General features: G+C 42.4%; 1 protein-coding gene across 3 annotated transcripts; it reads right to left on the minus strand.

Annotated features, from left to right (window-relative positions):
- Positions 1-429: 429 nt before the first annotated feature.
- Positions 430-19,645, minus strand: fyco1b (FYVE and coiled-coil domain autophagy adaptor 1b). Of its 3 annotated transcripts, XM_047162515.2 has the most exons (20): positions 19,542-19,618; positions 18,016-18,355; positions 17,791-17,911; positions 17,442-17,562; positions 17,094-17,200; positions 16,873-16,998; positions 16,355-16,461; positions 14,445-14,588; positions 12,277-12,370; positions 10,021-12,003; positions 9,842-9,934; positions 8,705-8,823; positions 8,451-8,618; positions 8,130-8,273; positions 6,875-7,083; positions 5,246-5,387; positions 3,979-4,083; positions 3,039-3,249; positions 2,822-2,931; positions 430-2,737 (listed from the first exon to the last, which is right to left on the minus strand). In XM_047162515.2, exons 4-20 carry the CDS (start codon positions 17,497-17,499, stop codon positions 2,668-2,670), a joined length of 3,990 nt encoding a protein of 1,329 aa, XP_047018471.1. In that variant the 5' UTR covers positions 17,500-17,562; positions 17,791-17,911; positions 18,016-18,355; positions 19,542-19,618; the 3' UTR covers positions 430-2,667. The 3 variants fall into 3 exon arrangements, with proteins under 3 accessions (XP_047018471.1, XP_017351615.1, XP_017351616.1); XM_017496126.3 differs by lacking the exons at positions 17,791-17,911; positions 18,016-18,355 and having other exon boundaries at positions 19,542-19,645; XM_017496127.3 differs by lacking the exons at positions 17,791-17,911; positions 18,016-18,355 and having other exon boundaries at positions 19,547-19,615.
- Between the last annotated feature and the right edge of the window lie 883 nt (positions 19,646-20,528).

Raw genomic sequence — 20,528 nt, forward strand, 5'->3', positions numbered from 1 at the left:
ATATGCAGCCCACGTGTTTGTCCAACCCCCATCTCCCTCATCCTCCATCCAACCTCTATCTTTCTCTCTCTCTCTCTCGGTCTCTGCATGCATGCGTGTGTGTACACCACAGAAGGCAGAAGGCGAGCCCGGGCGGAAGACGTGTGCTGCTTTAAAACGAGCTCATTAACCTTGCAGAGCGAGCCGGCTACCGCTATCTACGGTCCTGCTGCGGCCGTAACCATCGGCAACCGTCCGCCGAAACACAGAGCTCGTGAAAACGCGCCGCATGGCGAGCTCGTGCAGGTTCTCACAGCTCGGGTTATTAAATGGAGACGAAGACGAACGACATATCAGCCCCCCGATTTGAACCGATGTCCAGCTGAAGGATTTTTCGAGTGAAGAACATCTTAATTGCAAAATGAAAAAGAAAAACAACAACAACAATCGTTTGATATAGCAACCGACCGCTGCTGTCAGTTTATTCATTAAATCAGTTAAATTTCAATTCGCTACTCTGATGTCCCATACGTCTAAATCCCATTGTCCTACTGTACATCATGTGCTTACAGTAAATGACTGTACCGTACATCACTCGAATAAAAACAAGGTTGAAAACAGTTCAAAAAGTGCATTTCTGCAAAAGTGACACAAGGAAGGGGTTAGAGAAAAATCGAATTTACGTCATTATTTCACCAAAAGTAGTCGATTAGCCGAGACGTGATTGGAGTTGGGTGCGCTGGGGCAAAACTAAATAAGCAAACAAATCGTTTCTGTAAAGATCTGCCTCGAGCGATATCACAAACACTTACCGTAAACGCTGCAATGTCATGCGGGCAGAAATCTTGGACGTCTCCCCTAGGCCACGCCTCCTAAAGTTCTCCAGTTTACGATCCTCTAGTTTTGTGAATACGATCCCATCTTGCTATTAGAAAGTAGAATTTCTGAATTCTTTCCTCCTCGTGTCGTCTCGATCAGATTTTTCTCGCCACCGCCTCGCTCGCTCGCAGAGATCTAAACCTACATCGGGATTCCTGTAAAGCTCCTCTTTGTGAGGATGTGTATCGTTAAAACGCGCGTCTGTTTAAAATCGCGTAACAGACGATGAGTTACTGGAGGATGACGCTGTCGAGTTGAAACGCCTTATTTATTTGTCGTACGCGCAAGTTTACTTTTCGTTTCATGAAATTTCACATCAAAGACTCGGAAGAAATGCATACAGGAAAACAAAATCGGAGTAGATATTCAAGAAAGAAAAGAAATGGCGCCCTGTAAAAGAAGGAATAGCTCATCTGTTTAGATCTCGTTTTGTTGTTTTCAGCTCTGTGAGCTTTGCCTTTTATGGAGTTTTATGGGCGGGGCTAAATGTAAACTAGCTGTTCCATACACTCGCTTGGCATTTATCACGGCGCACACGTCAACACAAAGAAAATCGGTGTCAATGAAATCGTTTTAAAACATTTTTTCGGATCATTCACAGACAACTTTACTAAAAGCTCGGTGACTTAAAGTACGTGCAGGAAAATTTGGGTTTGAGTTTACGGCAAACGTTTTGTGCGAGAGTCTTCCGTTAGCCGTATAGCTACGGTGCTAAACTACAAATGCGTATGTCGTACACTAAACATTTGATTTCTCAACCCACCCCTTTAATTCTCCTCAGTAGAAATCATCCTGTTACGACAACCCAGCTTAAATAATAATAATAATTTCATCGTGCACTGGGTTCAACTTGGTTCGGCTCACTGACTTACAATTCAGGAGTCTGGTTTAAATACAGAGCAGCGAAGATATTGCGTATAAAATTTCTCGTTGCGTCAGCGGAACGGAAACGCGCGGCGAGCTGTAAAAACGTGACCGTCAGATGATTATGCTGTGCTTGTGCTCGGTCCAGTTATGCGTACGGCTCGTCTCGGTGTATGCGTAATCGCTCCGAGACGCTCGCGAAAACCTTCAAACGTGCCGAAGCGCTGTTCTCAGATAACGAGGCGGAACGTTTGTGCTGTCAGATAAAAAAAAAAAAAAAAAATCAATTTAAATTAATTTGAAGCTTGTGCTCTCATAAACACGCCTGTGCACGTAAGACTTTCTGTCCGATGCGGCGTTATTTTAGAGTGAGAAATGTTTTATTTCAACGGGATGAATTAAAACCATCGTAAATAGCTCTTGGACTCGAAAAATCTCATCTGCGTATAGTTGAATATTCTATTCCGTCTGCATGTTCATCGTGAAGTACGTAAAAATAGATTTCGTTTTAGACTCGCAGACTTACTTTCCTGTAACATGGCTCAAATCGAAATATTTAAAAGCGCTGAAGAGTCTGCGGCGCACGTCGTCTCCGGTCGGTCTATCCTATTTGCTTCGATTGGTCATGTGACTAGAGAAGTGCTTTCTGTACTAACAAAATATATATATTTAAAAACTAACCGTCCTGTGAAGACAATCCACGTATCAGGAAAAAAAAAAAAAAGATATTTCTGTAATACCTTGTGAAGCTGATTCGCTTGAAATAATCACGTGTCCTATCAGTAGTGTGTTGTGCTCTCGACATGAGGCTGGATTTTCACTGAGAAAGTAAACTGTCCGGAAAACACAAAAGGCTCGATAACTCTTCGGTCCACTCGTACACCTGGAGTCTCTTCAGCCAGACAGACAGAAGTGTGTATGACGAGTGCTTCCCTGTTTTCACGGTCAGTCGCTGCCATCGTAGACGACCGTCTGCTCCATGCTCAGTTTGTACAGCACTTTTTTCGAGATGAACCTGCGTGAGGAAACGGATCGCAGTCAGACGGGGCTGTGTTCAGATAATCACCCACAATGACGTGAACGTAGGTAGAACGCAGACCTGGAGAAGGAGTTGTCGAAGATCAGCGTGTATTCTCCGGGGTTGCGAGCTTTCACCTGGCCTTGGATTGCATCCTTGTGAGAGTTACACCTGGTTAAAGGGATCAGAACCTGCCAGAGAGAGTTAAAGAGTAATAAATGTAATCACTTAAAGTTTTAGCATACCATTATTAATGAGTGTGTGTGTGTGTGTGTGTGTGTGTGTGTGTGTGTGTTACCTTGGCCTGCTCCAGTGGTGTGTCTTTGCTCTCTTTGTACACCACACTAAAGGAGATGCTCTTTGGCGTAGAGGAAAACACCCAGCTGATGGTGGGTCCAGCGGTAACCATGGTGATGGGGATGAGACTGTAGCAGCTCGACTTTATGAAGAGTTCTCTGGACTCCTGGCCGAAAATAGAGATCTCCTCCACGTTGAACGGCACGGACTGCCTGCAGTAGAGTACACATGGATCATACGACCTAGTGACAGCCAATAGATGACAGACCCTCTGATAGTGTATACAAGAGCATACACTGATCACATGACCCTCTGATAGTGTATACAAGAGCATACACTGATCACATGACCCTCTGATAGTGTATACAAGAGCATACACTGATCACATGACCCTCTGATAGTGTATACAAGAGCATACACTGATCACATGACCCTCTGATAGTGTATACAAGAACATACACTGATCACATGACCCTCTGATAGTGTATACAAGAACATACACTGATCACATGACCCTCTGATAGTGTATACAAGAACATACACTGATCACATGACCCTCTGATAGTGTATACAAGAACATACACTGATCACATGACCCTCTGAGAGTGTATACAAGAACATACACTGATCACCTGACCCTCTGATAGCGTATAAAAGAGCACACACTGATCACATGACCTTCTGATAGTGTATAAAAGAGCATAAACAGATCACATGACCCTCTGAGAGTGTATCCAAGAACGATAACAAGTCTTTCCTCAAGTAAAATAGCTGCATTCATGGAAAAATACCAAACAGTGCACTGCAAATAACACAGATACACATATATGAGTCAGATCCCCCTCACAGAGACGCCTCTGCACCTCTCAGGCTGTTCGTTAATAATAGATCTGATAAGCTAGTGTGTGTTCCGGGCTCCATTGTCGGTAGCGTGTACGTACGTGACTTCTCCAGACTTGAGCAGGCAGATCTCTGCGTCCTGCACCGAGCTCGGCAGCTCCTCCGACTCGTCTGCAGTGAGGTCGCCGCCGCTCGTACTGCTGCTACTACAAAAACAAACAAACACAACAAACAACACACGAGTGATGTCTCTGAAGAAAGCGCTGGCTCGAAATGCACTTGTATTTTGCGTATAAAATACATCTACACAATCACGCAATAAAATCCAGTTATACCCGAGCGCTGTTGAATTCTCACTGCTGATTGGTCAGCAGCTCTGGCACGCTTTCTAACACGCTATCATTTTTTATAGTAACAGCCCGTTCACAGGGACTCGTATCAGGACGTGCCACATACCGTAACACGAGGCGCATCTTTGTCTTATTTACTTCAAGAAGTGAGGGAACGACTGTCTTTAGCCACTATAATAAGACGTAACATACAGTACACAAGGTTAAACGTAACCATACGCCGACAAGAAGAATGACACGCCATTCTTTAATCAATGAGAGATCTTAAGTGTTGGCAAACTGCTGAAGTACAAGAGGAATAAAACATTCCAGTGCATGCTGTTATAGAAAATAATGAAATGAAAAACTTTTATTGCTTAGTTAGATTATTACTTTATTCAGAGTTTGTACAGCTTCTCGTAAAATGCAGTTTCCAGTTGTTTCACGGTACAGGATCAGACAAATGCATTAAATCAGCCCTCGATTAAGTGTATATTTCTATTTGTCCTTTTAATAAAATTTTTTGAAAACAAGTAAACCAATCACTTTTGACGTAGCCTACAATAGCTCGGCTACATTTCCGAAAAAAATATAAAAGATGTCAAATATAAAATGACCGCGTTAGTCAGATAATTACTCATCGGTACTGGATTGCATTTCCTCAGTAATCTAGTTAAAACAGGTTTTAATGCATGTGTTCAATTTTTGCAAAGAAAATAAAAAATTGGAGAGAGAGAGAAAAAAAGAAAGAAAGAAAAGGTTTTACATTTGGAAAAATCTCTGAAAGGGAAAATTGCCAACTAATACTGTACTAAAGAGTACATCGGAATATTATTTTGAATACTTTATAGTGTAATTGGATGTTGTTTTGGAGGTGGAAAAAGACGTCAGTTTCCATAGTAACCTGAACGCTTCATGCAGTTGCATCATTTGTTGCACAAAAAGGCAGCTAATGGAAATAATTTGGGCATATTTGAGATAATTTGCGAAAACACGGAGAAATAACCCGTGCGTGTGTGTGCGTGTGTGTGGGACTCACATCTCATGTGTTCCTTGATGTCCACTTCCTGGAGACAGAGCTGTGGTGTAGGGCAGCGTCTCGTTGTCGTAAATGCAGTTCACCTCCTCGTCTGTGATGATATCGAACGCCGCGTCGTCTGACCTTGGGGACTGCGGTGCAACTGTGCAGCCGAGAGAGAGCGAGAGAGAAAGAGAGAAAGAAAGAGAGAGAGAGAGAGAGAGAGAGAGAGAGAGAGAGAACACGTCACATTATGGCTCATTACAGACTTTTAAACTGATTAATCCCAGATCCCGGGGCTAACAGATTAAGCAGGTTTTCCGCTGATTACTGTATCGTTCTTGCCACATTTTCACCCTAATAGAGGCAATATTGTCTGAAGAACACACAGTTGCGCACTGCCGCTGATGAAATCAGTTTGCTTTGGAGCATGTCGCTGCGCCGTTCACATTCACAGATGATCATTTTTGCCTCAATTAATTAAACCTAATTAACTGAGATACTGAGGATCACAGATCTCACAAATGATTTGGATTAGTGGTTCGCACGTTCGCCTCACACCTCCAGGGTCGGGGGTTCGATTCCCACCGTGCCCCCGTGTGTGTGCGGAGTTTGCATGTTCTCCCCGTGCTGCGGGGGTTTCCTCCAGGTACTCCGGTTTCCTCCCCCAGTCCAAAGACATGCATGGTAGGCTGATTGGCGTGTCCAAAGTGTCCGTAGTGTATGAATGGGTGTGTGAGTGTGTATGTGATTGTGCCCTGCGATGGATTGGCACCCTGTCCAGGGTGTACCCCGCCTTGTGCCCCATGCTCCATGGGATAGACTCCAGGTTTCCCCGTGACCCTGAAAAGGATATGCGGTATAGAAGATGGATGGATGATTGTGATTATACTTCCCACTGAAAGTAACTTTGATTAAGAAAAGATTTATTTCAATTCCTTTGAAGGAATAAGCAAGGAATACGTTCTATGTATATTTCCGTTTATAAGTTCATAGTACATTTAATGTTCTGGAACATCCACAAATCAAGTTATTTCTTACTATTACTTACAATGTAGCAGCTATAAACAGCAAGTGCGTCTCCAGCCCCTCTCGTTTTCGATCTCTAAGTAAACTTTTTTCTCTCTCTCTGAGAAAACTATTCCAGATCTTCAGACCAATCAGAATAGAGAATTCAATGGCGCTGTGGTATAAGGGCATTTTTCAATGCGTTATGTGAGAACAGTTTTGAATATCAGAGTTCCTTTGAGAATTTTTGTTCAGACAGGTCTCAAGATGATGTGAAGATTTGGAGGAGGAGCCAAAATGGCAGTTAGATACAAGCATTTTCAGCATGTTATTGTAACTTTTGATCAATAACTGGCACTGGCACAAAATTTGATGTCTAGCTTCAGGTCTTGGTTCTGAAGGTGCCTACCAAGATTTGTGTCTGTATACAAGATCGTTGCTGAGATACAGCCTCACTTCCTGTCTGGCGGCGTCACTGTCAGATTTGTTGGCCCGTTATGGTCAAACTATCTGGAATATCAACGTTTTTATTTTATAATGTCTATCATTTTAATTAGAGATTGGTGAACTTGCTGATAAAATGCTCCTCAGCATGTGTAAAAGCAAGAAACGTGGCCCAATTAAACACGTTTGACCTCTGACCTGTGACACTGGGCATGGAGGCTCTGGTGGGAGTGGAGCACAGTGGGCTGTATGACGGCCGAGACGGACTTCCGAGCTCCTCCTGAGGGTGACGCTCTGCTGCACCATGCCGAGTGTAACAGTCCTTACAGCAGCGCTCTCTGACGCCGCCCTGCTGGCTGCTCACTGTGTGACTGCAGCAGTAGTAGCAAAAAGGCCGACCGCACAGCCTGAGACACACACACACACACAAATTATACACAAGAGTTACTGGGGTCACATGTTGTATGCCTGGTTTACTTTTAATTATTGCACTGATTTCCAATTTGAGAGTAGGAACATGTGAAATAGCGGGGTTCAGCTGCAGTCCAGCATCAGCCTAATGAAATTCATTAACAATTGCTGGATTAAACACAGAAAAAACATAACACAAAACAAATAAAAACTACAGAGAGAGAAAGAAAGAAAGAAAGAAAGAAAGAAAGAAAGAGACAGAAACGGACACAGAGTAAGCAAGAAACAGATAGAAATAATGAGACAAGCAGAAAGAAAGAAAGAAAGAAAGAAAAAAACCTACAGATAGAAAGACAGAAAGAAAGGAAAAGAAAAAGACAGACAGAAAAAGGACACACGGTCAGAAAGAAACCGCCAGAAAGAAAGAGATGAGCAGAAAGAAAGAAAGAAAAAGACAGACTGAAAAGGACACACAGTAAGAAATAAACAGAAAGAAACAAAGTAAGAAAGAAAGCAAGAAAGAAAGAGAAAAAAACATACAGAAAGACAGACTGAAAGAAGAAACAGACAGACAGGCAAAGACAGAAAAAGATATACAGAAAGAGAGACTGAGAGACAGACAGAATATAAAAGAAATAAATAGACAGAAAGAAAGAAGGAAAGAAAGAAAGGACAGAATAAGTTTCTATAATAAAGACAGAAGGTAGTTCATACTCATTTAAAAACACTCAAAAAGAAAAAGGAGGAAAAAAAAGACAATGGTAGGGAAATGAGCTGCAGTAAAACACATGCTGAGTGTAAACGTGTGGAGCTTTGCCCTGATAGAGCGCGGGCCCTGATGGAGACAGAGCGAGCACGGGCCCTGATGGAGACAGAGCGAGCGCGGGCCCTGATGGAGACAGAGCGAGCGCGGGCCCTGATGGAGACAGAGTGAGCGCGGGCCCTGATGGAGACAGAGCGAGCGCGGGCCCTGATGGAGACAGAGCGAGCGCGGGCCCTGATGGAAACAGAGCGCGGGCCCTGAGGGTGACAGTGTTCTTACCTGCAGGTGTGTCGGCGGAGCCACCAGCTGAACTGTGTGTGACACTCAGAGCAGTACGTAAGCTCTCGGTCTGACTGCTCCTCGGCTCTCAGCTTCTGTTCAAACTCCAGAGCGTCTGATTTCTGCCACAGTGCATCTTTCTCCCTGCAGGGGGCGCCAAAGCACACATCAACACATGTCTGCATACATCTGCCATACTCACTCAAAGCCGTGTTCAGTATTACAGCTGTTTGGGGAAAATATACATCTTCTTTCTTAATTTTTTTTTTTTAAATTAAGGATGTAGATTTTTGAAAGGACATTGCAGGAAGACATGAGTACCGAATAAGCTCGATAAGTCTTTCCTCCAGGTTCCTTTTCGTGCGGTAAAGATCGTCTATCTCTGCAGATGATCTGAGATCGCATGCCTCCTTCTCCATGAGCGTTCTGCGCAGGTTCTCACTCAGGTCCTGACAGGCTTTGTGGGTGAGAGTAAGTTCTTCCTGAGCCCTGACACAAACAGAAAATCACACGTCTAGACCTCACCACAGAAATTCCTAAATTTTAACCTTGTGTAAATGCGTAAATTGACTCACTTTGCCAGGTCACTTTGTATTTGGTTGAGCTGTTCCTCTTTCTGCAGAAGCAACGTGTCTAATTTGGCAATGCAGGCATTTTTCTCCTCAAGTTTCTCACTGTGGCTGGTGATGTTGGCCTTAACACACAAAATACACACAAAAGTATACCTCCACACACTAGATGTATACTATTGTATCTGCACACATGAGCTCACAAAAGCCCAGGAGTGGCTAGTGTCACTGTGCAAACTGATACAACAAAAATAAAAGAAAGAAGGAAAGAAAGAAAGAAAGAAAGAAAGAAAGAAAGAAAGAAAAAAGGAGACTGAAAAAAGACAACAAAAGAAAGAAATACTGAAAAAGAAAGAAAGACAGAAATAAATTAGACAAAGAAAAAAGGAAGAAAGAAGGAAGGAAGGAAAGAAATGAATAAAGAAAGAAAGAAAGAAGACAAAGAAAAAAGAAAGAAAGAAAGAAAGACAAAGAAAGAAAGACAAAGAAAGACAAAGAAAGAAGAAAAAGAGACTGAAAAGACAGAAAAGTAAAAAAGACTTAAAGAGAAAGAAAGAACACAGAAATGAAGAAATAACAGAGGAAGAAAGAAAGAAAAAATGAAGACAGAAAGAAAGATTGAAAAAAGACAAAAATAAAAACTGAAAAGACAAAGAAAGAAGACAAAGAAAGAGAAGAGGAAAGAAAGAACACAAAGAAAGAAATAAAGAAAGACAAAGAAAGAATGAATGACAGATAAAAAATAAAAAGAGAGACTGAAAACGACAAAGAAGTCAGAAAGACTGAAAACGAAAGAAAGAAGACAAAGAAAGAAAGAAAAAGACACAAAAAAAAGAACGACAGAAAGAAAGAAAGGACAAAATATGTACTAAAACAGTCAGGTAAAACTGAAGTCAGGCTCATTAATATTAATGCTCATTATGTTTATTTAATAAAGGAAACCAAAATCTCGAACACAAGTAAAATGTAATTAATTGTGCGACTCCACCAAGAGTTTCATTTCAAACCTATGTGAGGGATTTCTGCGTTTCTGTGAGCGTTCAGGTTGTGTGGATATACCGCCCCTGCTTATGCATATCAAAAGTACCAGTTAAACAGCAGCAGATGTGGTTGCTCAGGGCAACATCCCAGGAGAAAACCTACCTCAAGCTCTGCCAGTCTGGTCTCCAGGGCCGACATGTTTTTCTGCTCTGCTTCCATCTGAGACTTTGTGCCCAGCAGCTCCTCATCCAAAACCTGCAAACATGGAAAATACCTCAGATCTGTGCAGTTGTTTCTAGAGACTTGCATTCCGAAGATGAAAGATCGTACAAGATAACAACCTTCATCTGGTTTTGGTGGTTTGTGGTTGCCTCGCTCAGCTGAAGCCGAAGAGCACTGAGCTCTTTTTGGTTGCTTTTCCGCAAGCTCCTGGCCTCCTCCTGCGCCCCCTCAAGCCTCTGTTGGAGTTCCTCCTTGGCTTTCCTGATACCCTCTGCTTGTTTCAGCTCCTCTTGGAGGCGAGCGTTGTCTTTTTTTAGGCTCTCCACAGAGTCGTTGAGGGTCTGTGTGTCATTCTGCACCACCAGCTGCTCCTGTAGCTTGGCTGAGAGTTCCTCACAGCGCAACCTTGCCTCTTCGTTCTGCCCGGTAAGCATACACACTTGGATGCCCAACTCTGCAGTCTCAGTGTTGGCTCTGTGAAGGGCCTCTCTAGCCTCTTCATTCTCCAGGCCCAGGGCATTGTTCTGTCTCTTCAGCACGTGAAGCTCTTCCCTCATGGAGTCCAACTCGGTCTGTAGGTTGGCTCGAGCCTGGGCCTCAGTATCCCACTTCTTTTCCAGTTCCTCCTCCTTCACCTTACAGTGCAGAAGCTCCTCAATGTGCCGGCGGTTCAGGTCCTCCACCTGGGATTGAAGCTGGTCAGTCTGAGCACAAAGGTCTGCCCTGGAGGCCTCAGTCACCTCCTGCAAAGCTTGGATCTTCATCCTCTCTTCTGAGGTTACTTGGAGCTGGGCTCGAAGATCTACAACCTCTTCCTGGAGCCTGGAGACCTCCTTCATGTTTAAGTCTAGTTGGGCTTCAGCCAGAGCTAGTCTAGAAGCTGCTTCTCCAGTTTCAGAGTGCTTTATTAGGTAGAGATCCTTCCTGGGATCTGTCTGTGTAGTCAGCTCTTCATTTTGAACATCTTTTAATTCTTGGTCAGACACTTTCTTGTTCTCCCTGGAGCTTGGTCCATTATCTAGCTCTCCATGTCTCTCCTTCATACTGGCCTCAGTGTTCACCTGGGATTTCTGGGTGTTCTCCTCAAGACACTGGTTCTCCTCCACAAACATCTTCTCTCTCTCCTCCACTGTAAGCCCAGCGGAACCCAGCCTGGCCCTGATCTGCTTCTTGGAGGCTTTCAGAGAGGTCAGTTCTCTTTCCAGAGCATCTTTTGTCTGAGCCAGCTCCTTGTTGCTTTCCTCGCTCCTCTTTACTGTACTGACCAACTTTGCATTGATCTCCATTAAGCTGAAGCACTGGATCTTGTACTCCTCCAGCATCTTGCTCTGGCTTTCCAGGCTCTGGTTTTCTAACTGCTGGATCTTCTGAGTGCTGATCGAGAGCTTGATCTCCTTTGCTTTCAACTGCTCCTGCAGTGATACAACCCGAGTATCTAGTGCTTCCTTTAGACTGCTGCTCTTTTGTTGGAGCTCCTCACGCTCCAGCTGTGCGTTCTTCTTCACCTCCTCTAGCTGTAGGACTCTATCCTGAAGTGTGCTTTGCATGTTCTGCAGCTGGGTATGCAAATTCTTTGCCTCCTGCTCTTTCAAAGACAGCGCCTCACTGAGGCGACTGACAGTCGCTTGGAGCTCATCAGCCTGCTGGATTGCAGCGGTTCTTTCCTTCTCGCTAGATGTGCGGAGCCTGGCGAGCGCCTCTTCACTATCTTTCAACTTTTCCCCCTGAGCCTTGAGTTCTTGGGCCAATCTTTCAGCCTGCTTTGCCCAATCCTCGGCTTTGCGCCCGGCTTCCAGCTTCTCCACTTCATCCTTTTGATTGCGTGACTCCTTTGTTGCCGTCCCTGCTTCCTCCTTGCATGGCTTTCGACTGGCACTCTCAGCAGCATGTAGCTTCATTTGGAGATCAGCAACCTCCTGCTTTAATTCTGCTGCTTCGTCAGTAAGCAGATGAACCTGCTCTTGAAGTTGTTGTTTCCGTAGCTCTGACTGGTCAAGTTCAACACGCAGGTCATCTACAGAACAAGAGAGTTCTCCTAGTTCTCCAAGGTCTGCTTGAAAACTGGTGCTCAACTCTGGGCCTGGGAGAAAGTCCTGCACTTGCTACAAAAAGAAAAACCAATGCTACAGGGATTCAGGACACACTTCATTTGACTAATACAAGTCCATATTGTTAGGAATTAGTTTGAAAGCATCAGTCTTGAACAACCTTAAACTGCTTAAACTGAATGCTCAACTAGGAAGCTAAGAGGACACCGGAAAAAAGGACTAGAAAGTGGTATTTTAACATGTATATGAGAGCTAGACGCTCTCTTGATCCCTCAGGAAACATTATAAGACATTCCTAATTGGTATTAGCACAGAATGGGTGGAGACCTGCGAGTAGTTGCTGACAAGGCTGTTGACACTGGAGCAGCGGCTGGGAGGTCTCCACACGTGGGCACCTGACACTGCGGATCCCACAGTTCTCCTACAAACACCAAAGACATACATCATCGTGTTAAAGAATGCGACATATTTTGTTTCCCCGGAGGACGTCACACGTTGTGCCATTTGGAACGAGCGTGTTTTAGGGAGAGTACCATTTTTTTTTAAGCTGTAATCTCCACTCCCAAAAACAACACTAATATATTGACTATAAGATGTGAGTCATACTTATCGCCCGTGTTAGAGCGGCAAGCAAGATGCACAAATGTAATACTTGCGCAAGTGTTTTGGGCTACAAGAACAATTTGAAGAGAACGTGAGTAGGAGTGTTAAACACTCTTGGCCCAAATGATCAGGTATAGTCCTGAAACAGGACTTCCACGCAATCGTCAGCTTTCCCGAATATCACCACCATCAGAAAATGCCTTCGCTAAATAGAAACCAATCCCATGGGTTTCAATCCATCGCTAACTTGCGATTCTATTTGTTAATATTCCACATTATTAAATTTCTTACATGTGCTTCAGCACAAAAACCGTTGGTGCGTCTGTCTTCTAATGAGCTGCGACATGCACGTACGAAAGTTTGGTATTCGTTAAGCTTTATTGCTTGAGTGTATGACCTGAGATGAGCCCTAATTATACTGTGCATGCGAGAATTCATAAATAGGCATGGTTTTTTTAAAGGCAATGTTGATAATAAATGAAGCGACTTTGACATGCTTGGTGAGAGCGATAGAAATTCATGAACGGTTGCATGTTAGTGGATTACCACAAGAGGAACTAGTGAGAATCAGGCAAGACGTTTTTTCTTACCAAGGTGAAATAAACAGGAAAGAGGTGCTGTGCGGAGTGAAAACTGATGTAACAGGATTTAGCAGCTTTAAACGCCGTGCGAGAGTCTAGCCAAACCACATCCTTAGACAGAGTTCGCACAGATGCTTTTTTATTTGCAAGGACTATACAAGAGATGTCATTCAAACATATTCTTTATTTCTTCCACAAAAGATAATTAAAAAATAATACTTCTACTACTACTACTACTACTATTACTACTAATAATAATACACTATAATATTTCTTTGGTGCCGTTTGCAGCCATGCTGGACTAAATTTGCACTGGGCGTCCCAAAAGTCTCCATATGTAGGGGAAATTAAGATTTCTTAGCAAAATGTCTTCCAAAATATTTCATACTTATTTAAAACAAAAATTCGTTTTCAGACAGCCTTTAAGAATGCCTTTGACAATAGAAGAACGTATTAAAATCATTCTCATGGCTGGATCGGGACGCTGTCGCAAGGCTGTGATGGTCTTTTAACAGGAAACATGGCAAGCGCACTATACGCGCTCAAACACTGTTACCAAACTGTGAGCCAAAGCTGGGAGAGATGACTCCATGTGTGTTTACAAAGAAATAGCAATCTTGTAGCGGATGGTTTGTAAATAGTTACATTTTGATTTTTTTTTTTTTTTTTAAAGTGTTAATTTCCCCTACATAAGGAGACTTTGGGACACCCTGTACTCCAGGTGAGTGACAGGAGCACTGTTTCCGACAACTTTCAATAGAAAGTCGCTCAATACCGCTAGATTATGTCATGCGCTAATTAGCATATTCATGACGTCATTGTGACGAATTAGCATATCCATGACGTCTTTAACATAAGTTAAAGACAACGACTGAGGTCTGATTTTGATTTAAAATGATCACTCGGAAAGATAGAAGCGACAGAATGTCTCTTATTTTTTTTCTGACACTGAAGGTGTTGCAGAGAGGCAGAGAGAGAGAGAGAGAGAGAGAGAGAGAGAGAGAGAGGTGTATATCTGTATATTTTCAAGCATTCGAATTAGTGTACCGAGTTCGAATCCCGACAATCTCGGGAGCCAAGGAAGCAAAACTAGCTGTGCTTTCTGGGTGGGAGGGTTGGCATACTCTCTCTCCTCTGTCAATCACAGCAACCCTAGCCAATCATGCGTGTCTGGGAGCTCATGCATGTGTAAGAGGGCAGATAGCCAGAAGTGCTGGCTGGTGGATGAGAAATGGAGAGGATAACCCCTTGTCTACAATACGTGTAAGATCTTTTTGCGTTACGTTTAGACCAGAAAACGTCCTGGACAACCTGGCAAAGGCGGGCCACTCGGAGTCCAGATCATATCCCCTGGACGCCACGTCAAACTGGATCTCGTTCAGCTCGTACAGGTGATTGACGATGTCGACGTTGAGGTGGGACTTCAGAAAAGGACTGCGGGCGTAGTACCAGTCACTGCATCGAAAAATAAAAGAGGACCGGAGTCACTGGATGGAAATGAAAGCTGGTACGAAAATAAAACCCGACAACTTCCAAATGCTAGGTCTAAAAAAAAAAAAAACGGTCTGCTTGTAAACAGGACACATTTATACCAAGAGAGGAAGAGAAAATTCTTCTAAAATGTCAGGCAGAAGTAAAACTGAGTAAAGCGAAATAAATAAGAAAACAAGGCTGGGCTGTTCTTTCTCTACAGAGTTTAGCAACTCAAGCTTACACAAGAGGAAGAACTTGCAACTTGCTGTGTGGTTGAGAATGGAGATCTAAAATATATATAAATATTATACATATTTTATACATATATATTATACACACACACACACACACACACACATATATGTATATATATATATATATATATATATATAAATATATGTTATTTTTTAAGTACCAACCTCTACCACTATGCAATAGGTACACATTACAGCAGTTTTTTTGTTTGTTTGTTTGTTTGTTTTTTGGGGGGTGGGGGGTGGTTGGGGTGGTTTATTATTAAACACAACCTTTAAACATTTAAAATATGATCACTACAAATGCAATTAAAATAACCATTTTGGTCATACATGTTAATGCTGTAATGTTAATGCCTAATTTATTGCCGCAAAACATTAACTTGTAATGCATTACTTCCTTTTATCTGCGTCTTTCTTTCCCAGCGTACTCTTACGGATGTGGCACGTTTCTCCATTCTGAGTCTCTGTTTTGTCATTTTAAATTTCAGTTCACTTCAGTGAACTTACACACTAACTAAAGGCACTTGTGGTTCTGGTTTAAACTGCAGTTTAAAGTGCCTGTTTACTTACGCAGACACAAGCCTGTAGAGTACAGTGTTTACACCGTGCATGGACAAACACGGACGAGCACGGACAAGAATGTGCACCGATACTGCAGGTGTTAATCCGTCTGACTTCTTGTGTTTCCAATGACATCTCGAATAGTATGTCAAAATATTACGTCATCTGAAGTAAATATTATTTATATACTACCGTATAATAGCATTTAGCAGCCACGGAAACTGCATTTCTTGTTACTACGACAACGACGACAACTGTGGCCAAAAAAAGCATACCACAACACTACGTGTTACTAAACAGTATGCACAAGGAAGTGTACTACTGTAATGGATGAGACGTGCACAATACTGTTGCATACGCTAAGAGAAATGAATTAGGTGCTATTTACTAAAAGAGAACACACAAGACCTAATTTTGTGCGTTTGTGTGTATGTATATATATATAGAGAGAGAGAGAGAACAGTGGGTTAAAAAAAAAGGCAAATTTAGCAAAGTATTATCCATTATAAATAACAGACGTTCTAAAACTACTTAAATATATGACATTTGCTTATTTGATTCTTGTTGCACGTAATAATGAGGAACTGGCGGAGCCGCCTGAGGGCTAGTCCTGTCGAGGTTGTTCTGGTGATTCACTGCCATGAGGTGTCGCACGCTCATTAGTCATTCTCATTAGTAATGACAGTTTACTGCATAACGTGTGGTCTAATAACGTAGTGTATGATTATGATGAGACACACAGTCATATGCTTGTTCATCGGTGACGCATTGGAACAGCACCAGCAACTTAAACAGGATCGTCTGCCATCAGGATCTTTTGAGTTACCTTCAGCCAAAATGATGGTACACATGGTTTACAGTGATGTACCATTCTCTACTTCCTGCTAAACATGTTCTGATCGTGAGCACTTATACTTCCTGTCCTCCTACCAAGTGACTCTCTGGTTCATCAGACATTGCTGAAGAGTGTCCGCCAGTCGTTGGTGCACCAGGCAGTAGCGGATAAAGGCTCGGCCTTTTCCCAGAGATGTCTTCAGCTGCGGCACATAAAACAAGTCCATATTCATTAGCGTCTGAATGGAATGTCTTTTATTCTCTTCAACCTCGAGACCAAACTAGCGAAACAACGAACATGGGCCGTGATTACAAACAGAAAAACGAAATGAAACGATAATCTCCACAGCATTACAGGTTAAATGCTTTGTCCTGACTTGGCTGTTTACTGTCTACTCTGAGCATGTCACCTCAAGGCACAGCAGATGGCAAGACTACACAAAAAGTGGCTAAATTAAACAGCATATGGACGGCAGATGTCACGTCGCAGCGGACGGATAACACGCACGCTTCTAACAGGATTTGAAATTCTTCTTTAATGTAATGCAAAGGTGACTTGTTGTAATTCAATATATATATATATATATATATATATATATATATATAAAGAATACCTCTGAGATAGACTTGACAAAGCGGATGCCATCGTTAGTCCCTTTGTTCTTGGCCAGGCAATCACAGAAATAGTCCCAGTAGTCTTTCCTACTGCCCAGAAAAGTGGTTTTCTCTTTCTGGTCAAACTGGAAAATAAAAGTGTAGTTCACATGTAAGGACACATGAAATAGAAATAGAGAACGGCGCGATATATCATCGCTGATAATGGCGTAAGACGTACTTGCAGTAAGTATTCCAGCTTGTAGGAGAACTTGTGGAGGCTGGGGCTGTCGTCTGTGATGGGTTCTCCACTCTCCACGTGCTCCTTGGTCAATTCAGCAACCGAGTCTGCACAAGCAAATCATTCCACATGCGTGATCACCGAGGAGCAAATGCAAAACAAATTATCGGGATAACTGTGGCGTTGTTAAAATGTGTGGTTGGTGTGGATGATGGGTGTTGCACTACACCGCTACCACTGCCTCTAGAGATGTCGATTTATATATGTCTCGAAACACGGAAATCGTAAGACATTGTATATGATGTGTGTGTGTGTGTGTGTGTGTGTGTGTCAGATGTATTTGGATACCATGCAGATCTCTGATTATCCTCTGGAGCTGATTTTCACCAACTGTTACAGACGCCATGGTGAATCAGGAGGACGAAGGCGGGTTACACGGTCATCATACTGTGTGCTGTGTCTAGGGAACCTGTGATAAAGGCAAATTACACATACAGAAAATACACACATACACCGATCAGCCATAGCACTAAAACCACTGACGTGTGACGCGAATAATATTGATTATCTTCTTACACTGGGACCTGTTAAGGAGTGGGATATACAGTATTAGGCAGCAAGTAGACTGGGCCAGAGCATCTCCAAGACTTGTGGGGTCTTGTGGGGTGTTTCACGGGATGCAGTGGTTAATACCTACCAAAAGTGATCCAAGGAAGGAAAACCAGTGAACCGGTGTCAGGGTCATGAGCGCCCAAGGCTCATTGATGAACGTGGGGAGAGAAGGCTAGCCCGTCTGGTCCGTTCCCACAAAAGAGCTACTGTAGTACAAATTTTTGCTAAAGTTAATGCTGGAAAAATGTTCTGCTGGAAAACCTTGGGTCCTGGAATTGATGTGGATGTTACTCTGACACGTACCACCTACCTAAACTTTGCTGCAGACCAAGTACACTCCTTCATGGCAACGGTATTCCCTAATAGCACTGGCCTCCTTCAGCAGAATAATGAAATGGTTCAGGAACGGTTTGAGGAACACAACAAAGAGTTCAAGGTGTTGACTCGGCCTCCAAATTCCCCAGATCTCAATCCGATCGAGCATCTGTGGGATCTGCTGGACAAAAAAGTCCAATCCATGTAGGCCCCACCTCACAACTTACAGGATCTGCTGCTAACAACTTGGTGTAAGATACCACAGCACACCTTCAGAGGTCTTCTAGAGTCCATGCCTCGACAGGTCAGAGCTGTTTTGAAGGCACAACGGGGACCTACACAATATTAGGAGGTGGTTTTAATGTTACGGCTTATCGGTGTACGTATAATTGGATTCAAATAAATAAGTAAGTAATCAAATACCTCAATAAATAAACAAATAAACAGATAGATAGATAGATGTTTGTTATATATTATTTATATACAATTAATATAAATAGATTTTTACGTATGAGCCGATCTTGACACACTACCAACGATTAATGAGTCTTTATTGGTCACATATACATTACAGCACTGTGAAATTATTCTTCTTCTTTTTTTTCGCATACCCCAGCATGTTAGGAAGTTGGGGTCAGAGTGCAGGGTCAGCCATGATACAGTTCCCCTGGAGCAGAGAGGGGTAAGGGCTTGCTCAGCTTGGCAGTGCTGGGGCTTGAACCCTTTAACCTCTAAGCCACCACTGCCCCCCATTTAGAAATGGTACGACCCATTGTAGGGGTGTTCAAAAAGTACGATTTACGATTCACGTCTTGGATAAACATATTTTGTTATTTACTATTAAATATAATTACTATTTAGGAATTAAGAACTCCCAAAGCTCTATTGTTTATTTGCTTTGTAGCTGTTAAAGGTCTAACTTCAACAGATCAGACCAGCAGGAAACCCCTCCATAAGTCTCTCCCTCAGCTCACAGCAGTCTAGCGTTCATTTAACAGCTTTGTGTGCATAAAGCATTTATTATTTATTATGAAAAAATGTCAGTTTATCAGCTACTTATTCAATAAATAACTTTGAGAAGAATACTATTAAAAAGACTGACCCGTAGTTACAAAAATTGTGTATGTGATATTACTGAACCAATAAAGTTTAAAGAAAAAGAGCGTATTGCTACGTCACCGGCTCGTGCTTCCCGTAACAGACCGGTGATTGGGAAAGATCAGGGAAATGCCCAGTTCGTAAATCAAAACAGATTTAGATTCGTTTGATTTTATTACGACGTCTTGTTGAGATGAAAAGCACCTGTTTGTGAAAAAGAACATCACGGAAAAATAAGTTCTTAAAAAAAAAAGAAACTCTTTAGCTTTGATGGAGCACCACACCTGCTCGTAATATCCCTGAACAAACATTAAAAATGTTCACTGTACCCACGCTAAGCATAAACCTCTTTTTAATTAAGTTAAGAAATGAATCGATAAAAGAACAGGGACATTTGCTGTAAAAACAAGTGTATAAACATACTGTACTTCCGAAAGGAAAGATGATATCCTCCATATCGATTTATTTACAGGATAGAACAAGTAAAACTGTCTTGCAGTGGGTGGGAGATGAGAATGATCGACAGTCCGCTCAACCAATCAGAGACAAGAATCGAGCGAGCGGTCTAGCAAGTTCGGTTTCGCCGTATTGACGAGGTAAATAAGGTCTTGTGACAGGGGGCTAGCTGAGATTACAGGCTAAATAGAAGTGTATCAAAGGTGTTTATGGCTAGAACTCTGAGAGTTCATGAATAAAATGTTTTGTAAATAATAATAATAATAATAATAATAAAAACTAAAAGTTACTCAGTTTTAACTCACATATCTGTAATATAATCGAGTATACATATATTTTTTGGACTTTACTAAATATTACTGATGTAATGCTCCCTTCAATACATAAGGCCTGCATGCTTGTGGATCCATGTAGTAGATTTCATGAATTCATTTTTCTTAGTACGAAATTTAAAAAAATAAAATAAAAAAATAAATAAAAGGTCATTGTCTCAAAAACAAAGCTTTTTCAATTCCCTACTGAAAATGCCACTGAAACCAGAGTATGAAAACTGTTTGGTGGGAGGGATGGGGGTGGGGGGATAGGGGGTAGGGGGGATGAGGGTGGGGGGTAGGGGGTATGACAGTGGGGGGATAGGGGGTATGAGGGTGGGGGGATAGGGGGTAGGGGGGATGAGGGTGGGGGTAGGGGGTATGAGGGTGGGGGGATAGGGGGTAGGGGGTAAAGTTCATAATTTTTTTTGTTGTTGTTTTTATCAAGATGGTTGATATAGTCATACAGTATGACTTAAGGATAGGACATTTCCACAGCACACCAGTGACTCCAGAATTATTACCACCCTTGGTAACAATGGATTAAAAGAGTTATGGGGAAAAAAAGGCTTTGTGTAGCCTAAATAATTTCATTTAATTATTTTATAATAATTGACACGTCTAGAAATTCTTACAAAACATT

Source organism: Ictalurus punctatus, chromosome 20 (assembly GCF_001660625.3).
Source record: "Ictalurus punctatus breed USDA103 chromosome 20, Coco_2.0, whole genome shotgun sequence".
Lineage (NCBI taxonomy): Eukaryota > Metazoa > Chordata > Actinopteri > Siluriformes > Ictaluridae > Ictalurus > Ictalurus punctatus.

Excerpts from the sequence above, each read along its gene's own strand:
- fyco1b (XM_017496126.3), bottom strand. The coding sequence starts at position 17,499 with ATGGCGTCTGTAACAGTTGGTGAAAATCAGCTCCAGAGGATAATCAGA. Across the intron at positions 14,589-16,354 it reads ATGAACCAGAGAGTCACTTG|TGACTGGTACTACGCCCGCA; the intron begins GTAGGAGGACAG and ends TTTTCGATGCAG. Across the intron at positions 2,738-2,821 it reads TTCGACAACTCCTTCTCCAG|GTTCATCTCGAAAAAAGTGC; the intron begins GTCTGCGTTCTA and ends TTCCTCACGCAG.